The 6,427-nt window shown below is 32.8% G+C and overlaps 1 protein-coding gene across 1 annotated transcript; it reads right to left on the bottom strand.

The window, feature by feature from the left end:
- Positions 1-2,259: 2,259 nt before the first annotated feature.
- LOC120069572 (scarecrow-like protein 15) lies at positions 2,260-4,608 on the bottom strand. The gene has a single exon (XM_039021361.1). It carries the CDS (start codon positions 4,316-4,318, stop codon positions 2,765-2,767), a length of 1,554 nt encoding a protein of 517 aa, XP_038877289.1. The 5' UTR covers positions 4,319-4,608; the 3' UTR covers positions 2,260-2,764.
- Between the last annotated feature and the right edge of the window lie 1,819 nt (positions 4,609-6,427).

Genomic DNA, 6,427 nt, shown 5'->3' with positions numbered 1-6,427 from the left:
TTACCAAAGAGGACCTTAGTTAACAATTTGATAAGTTATAAGTTTCAACTTATCAACATATGTTTCAATCGTTATTTTTATTTGATTTTATTTTATATTTTGGAAAGTTACTAAATTGCTAGTCTATAAATAAATTGTTTCTTTATTTAGGAGACATTCCAATTTGAAGAATTTTACCTTTCTCTTTTTCTAATTGATTTTGATCTTGAGTTTAGTTAAGAGTAAGTATCTAAGAGTTTTGCTACATATGAGTATTTTGAAATTGTTATTCTATGAAAATTAGTCACTGTATCCTATTAAGATAATTATTGTAGAATATTTGCAGTCCATGTCGAGCAAACAATTGTTTTCAGGACAATGCTTTGTAAGCATGTCTTGACTACCTATTGAGTTTCCACGAGATATTAATGTTTTTTGGTTATTTCAATTAATAACCAATGTTATTATATTTGGCTTACTGTTGAGGTTTGAACATTGCTATTGTGAAAAATATCAGTATATTTACACTCCAATTGTCTGCATTCAATTGAGGTGTAATCTGTGTACTACTATTATTCAGTTCTTATAGATCATTTCCCCAACACTTTTTTATTATAATGATAGTTTTGAGATGTTTATGAAAGGTCACATGCAATATTGTAACTTTTAAAAATGTATATTTTTTAAACAAAAAACAAAATTTATGAGGTATTTTTTTGTAATTTAGCCTGATTACTATGTTTTATGTATATTTATGAAAGATATTGGGATACCGAAATTAATCCATGATATTTATATTAAACGATTTGATTTGTTGGTATATCGTTGGACATATTGAGTTATCGATGGATACTTCAGTCATGGAAGTCTTATTTTCTTCATGATTTTCCACTTGTAAAAAGCTAACTTCCAGAAAATGTGTGAACACTAAGGCATCAATCGGTAATAATTTGGTTTTTAATTTTTAGTTTTTGAAAATTAAGTCCATAAACACTCATTCCACTTCTAAATATGTTATCTTATTATTTATGTTCTACCAATAATTTCAAAAAGCAAGTCAAGCTTTTGAAAACTAAAAAAAAAAAAAAAGTTTTAAAAGCCTTTTTTTGCTTTTATGTTTGGTTAAGAATTCAACTTTTATATTTAAGAATGATGGAAACCATGGTAAAAAATTGAGAGTAAATAAGTTCAATTTTAAAAAAATCAAAAGTGAAAAACCAAATGATTCCAAAGGGTCTAAAAAATTGAGAAGCAATACAGCTCTTTAACATTACCAGAACCATTTCAATCAAATGTCTGAAAATCAGCTTGGTAGAACTTTTAACAGGGAAAGCGCTTTTTAAACCCATTAAAAAGCGCTTTTTAAAAGTTCTATTATGTTTGATTATATGGTAAAAAAAAAATATTGAAAATTCCAAAAATACTTTACATTACTTTGAGAAAAAGCATTTAAATAGTGTGCTTATTTAAAACAAAACCTAAAAAGACAAAGTGTTTTACTTTTGATTATTAGTGCAAAAGGAAAACTCAAACTCACTTGCTTAACTAAACGAACAAATATGTCAAAGCGTACATATCTCAATTGGCATATGAATATGCTAATAATTATGAGTTTTGTAATTTGAATCATCTTACCTTTAATTGTACTTAAAAAAATTTTAAAAAATTCAACAAATATTGATAGAGAGAAAAAGTGGACAAATGACTATGGTAAGTCAATTTCTTTTGTCTATTTTTTTTATGGCAATTGTGAGATGGAGATCGAATCTTCGACCTTTGACCTCTAGAGAGGAAGGTCATATCAATTACCATTGAATTAAACTAATTTTGACTACTATTATATATTACGTAGTATATATATAATTACGTTAGTTCTGTATTAGTATGCATTTCAAGATATATCAATATATATGCATAGATAAAAAAAAAAAAAAAAAAAAAAAGCACTGGGAGAGTGATTATAATTGAGAAAAGATAAAATACAATTTAATCCTTAAATGTTTATGATCTATGAAGCATAGACACGAATACAGAAACGATTGGATACAACGATATGTCAATTTCTAAAAAACTAGGATTTTGATACGTTGAAAATACGTCTTCTTCCTTAAGAAAAATCTAGGATATAGATAAATTTAGCATACAAGTTAATGAAAATAGTACAAAATACAATTCAAACATTGAAATACAATATAAAAAACAACATCTAAGATATTGAAGTAAAATAGTCAATAAAATGCAATAAAAAAGTGAGAAGTGAGAAGATTAGAAGGAGAAGTATGAAGATAAATGGAGAACTTATTCATTGAATTGTTGAAATATTTAAGTGGGTTATATTTTAGAGGAATTTGTGGGGACTCAAATGTGAAGATGAAGATTGGATGATATTCTAGGGTTTGGTCTTTTATTTATTATTTTTTTTCTTTTAGTTCTGTACTCAAGTAGTAAGTTTTTTAAATAAGCTGTCTAGTTTTAATTGAAAAAGATTAGATGAGTTGTTTATCTTTTTTCTTTAAAAAAAGTAAGCATAACAATAGATACATTAAATCGCATGTCAGAAACGTATTTGGGAGTAGTATCGGTTCGATACGGATTCTTTACCTCACATGAAATATCTATATGCTTCATAATTTATGATTCTATTTGTCTAATTTCTATTTTTTTTAAAAAAAAAAAGGGAAAGAAAAAATCAGTGGCGTCTCTGAAGTTTAATTTTATGTAGTCAATGCTTTGTGGTGATTATAAGTTTTATAATCAAATATGATAAGCTGAATATTCTAAACAGTTAGCACCTCCATGCCGACGTGGCGACTAGAGGCCTCTCATGCCAGCACAGCACCAACTCAGCATGTCGTTTGCCTATTTGGAACCCTCGAACCTGTACTTTGCCAAGTAAGCACTCCGCTTGAAAATCCGCAAACTGGCTCAGCCCCACCGGCCTCATCCCAGCTCCGTTGAACACTTCCCTCCACGGCGGCGCCGCCAATCCCCCCGCCTCTTCTACCGTCGCGAATATCTTCGGTCGGAGTACGAACGTCTCAATCCTTCGCACCCACTCACTGCTTACACCCGCCGCATCCACCGACTCTAGCATCGTCGCGTAAAACTCCAAAATTTTCACCAAATTCTTCTTGAACGACGCCGCACCAGAGTCCGACCACCCTTCGCCGTCGACGAACACGACGACGCACGGCGACACCCGCCGAATATCGGCGAGAAAAGAGGCTATGACGTTTACACTCCCGAGACGACGGAAGATGGTCGGAGTCAACAGAACCGCCGCCTTCTCCCCCTCCATGAATTTCACAGATTTGAAAGACAACGTCTGGAAAGTTCGAAGCGGCACGAGATCTATATGAAATCGAATTTTCAAATCCTGAGCAAACTGGCAGAGATTCTCTCTAATCAACCTACTCTCAATCGCAAACTCCTCAGGCACGACGGCGGTAATCCGGAGCACCGGTGGAACGATGTTCTTGGACTCTGCTTTCTCAGCAATCTCCTTCATGAAAGAGGCGTACTGCCCTCCAAATCCAATATCGAAATCAACAATATGAATAAAGGAGGAAGCGTTGAGAGCTTCGAGAAGGGCTTGATTGGTGGTGAAGTGAGAAAACATGGGAATGGGAGAAATTACAGAGAAGGCCTTGTAGGCTTTGATAGTATGGACGATATCGGGCCAAGAAGAGAGGCGATTATGGCGGTTGGGAGAGGGAGAGAGGAGAGATTGAAGAGCGTCTTTGATGAAGAAAGCAGCTCGGTGAAGGGGCTTAGCAGAGGAGGAGGATTGAAGGCGTTGATTGAGGCGCTCCAATATCACATGAGCGAGTTGGAAATCGTTGGAATCGAAGCAATCGGCAGCAGAAACAATATCTTCGAGGAAATCAAGAGATGGGTTGTTGGAATTGGGGTCGAAATTGAAGGAATTGAAGGTTTGGAGGGTGGAAAAGGGTTCAGAGATGGAGAAATCAGGGGGGAGAAGGTGGGGGGTTTGATCCAAGGAGTTGGAATGGAGAAATTCAGGGAAGGTGTAAGGAAGAAGATGATGAATATTGTTGGTGGTGGTAGTGATGGTGTTTCTGAGAGCAGAATTGGAGTCATCTTGTAAGCCCAAATCGCCCATGATGGAGTCCCAATCTAAATTGTGAAGATTATGTTCATCCCAATCTAGAGAAGGGTTGTTGTTGTTGATGTGGCGGTCGTGGACGGAGGAGTGGGGGTTGTCGTGCGCCACCGGGCTAGGGCTGCGGCGGAGATCGAGGACGGAGGTGGGCTCGGAGTGGAGTTTAGGAGTAGAAGAGGGTAAGGATGATTGATGACTGGGAATAGGAACTCTCATAGCTAATTGAATTAGCTAAGAAGAAGAAGAAGAAGAAGAAGAAGAAGAAGAAGAAGAAGAAGAAGAAGAAGAAGAAGAAGAAGAAGAGCTTTGCTTTGCTTTGTTCAGTTTTTCTTTTCCCGTGTGGTTGTGGTTTTGATAATGAATATGATTGTGTAGTGAGTGAGTTAAAAAGGAGAAAAGAGGGGGAATTAGTGGTTAGGAGAGGAGGCCTTTTTATGTTTGGGTTTGCGTCTTTATTAACGCATGCCAAAAAGACATGCCCATACTAAAGGATCCTCTTCGGAAAATGGAACTGCCCTACCATCCTTTCCCTCTTCTTTATTGCGTCAAACAAAAATTCCATAATAATATAATTGTTAATATAAAAAATACTTGGATCAAGTGTCTCCCTAGTTACAATTATTTTACCAAATTTTCCATTCATAATTTATCATGTAGTAAATTTATTAAAAAAAAGTTATGTTCGTACTTCTAGTATATGTATAATAAGAATGAGATGCATAGAGAAATACATACAAATATTGCTCTAATTAATATTTGATTTATATATATTAAAGGCAAGAGTATGTCGAGGATGGTAATGAAAAATAAAAAAAGGAATTGAAAAGAGAGAGAAAAATCCAAAATGACATGACATACATGAGGAACAAGAAATATGGTAAAGATGGGGGCATGATCGACACTACACAGAGGGCTGCCCCTCTCTTTTTCATCTCTTACAAACTTCTCTTTGAAGCCTAATCTCACTTTTCCCTTCTGTTTTTCCTTTTTTCCTTATGATTCTCGGCTTATTTGGCTTTGCCTCGCCGGCAGCTGTCTTCGACTACATTACACTCCATTTCATTTCTTAACTATTTCATCTCTCTATTTTCTATCCATTTTTAAATATGATTTTTGTTTTTTTTAAGTAAATTAATTCCATTCTTAGTTAAATTCTAAAAATAAAAACCTATTTTTTTTTTTATTTTTTAAATACGTAAATTATAAAATAAAAAATTTTAAGGTGAAATAAATGTTTATAAGTTTAATTTTTAAATAATAATAATAATAATAAACCAAATATTTATTCTAGATTAGAAAAGAATACTTAGGAAGTCTCTAACATACCACTTATGAGTCCACTTCTTGTTTAGCCTTAGGAATTGTGGCCCCACCAGAAAAACCATCACTTTTATGTCCTATTAATTTCTTGTGGGTCTCCCGTTCACCTCACAATATTACTCTTTGCTTTAAACACCCGCATCTTAGTTACACTCTATATCATTAGTTTGATCATGTGAATATTTTCTCTTATTTATTTCTAGAATATATTGTTTTTAGTCTAACTATTAAGTGGGATGTATAAAGATGAATGTGCATTGAGATGCAATCCAATATTACTCATTAATTGTTATATTCTCCTTCTATAGAAGCTTTTTTTTTAATATAATAGATAAGAAAATTTAAACCAGAATTTTTTTTTATTTCGAACACATTCTATATGTTTAAGATATACTTCGCTTTTGCAAACCTTTACATTTTTTTTCACAAATTTATTTGTTATCCAAATAATTTCAACAGAAACAATAATAATGAAATACTGTTTTGTTTTCAATTATCCATGTTGCTTCTATTTATCTAAGACGTCACATTGGCAATAATTTTTAGTAACAACCAAATTGTTTAAATTCTGACGATTAGTAATATTTGTTAAAAGTTCTATGCTAGTTTTACAATGTTATTTTATGATTATAGCTTATCGAATTTTTTTGTGTGAATTAAATCAATAATGTGTTTCAAATATTGCCCCATGAAAATTAACTATCATAAGATTTTGTTTTGTTTTGTTTTTTGGGCTATGAATATATCATATAGTAGTTTGGAGCATTCATTTTTAGAGATAATTTTTTCTAACAAAAAGTACATGTTTTGTTAGTACTAAAAAATACTTGGATGCTAAAAATAAAAATAGACATAGTTTTAAGAAAGCATTTTGTAAAAGATTTTAATGATTATTTTAGCGAAAAATAGAGAATAAATTCCTAAGATTATTGAAGATAAGTCAGATATTTTTAAGTGTCCATTGTCCAATCTTCCCCTTTCCATAGTTAAAATTTATAGTGCTAG

Source organism: Benincasa hispida, unplaced genomic scaffold, assembly GCF_009727055.1.
Source record: "Benincasa hispida cultivar B227 unplaced genomic scaffold, ASM972705v1 Contig508, whole genome shotgun sequence".
Classification (NCBI taxonomy): domain Eukaryota; kingdom Viridiplantae; phylum Streptophyta; class Magnoliopsida; order Cucurbitales; family Cucurbitaceae; genus Benincasa; species Benincasa hispida.
The sequence above is the reverse complement of the archived record's forward strand: the minus strand, read 5'-3'. Positions and strand labels throughout refer to the sequence as shown.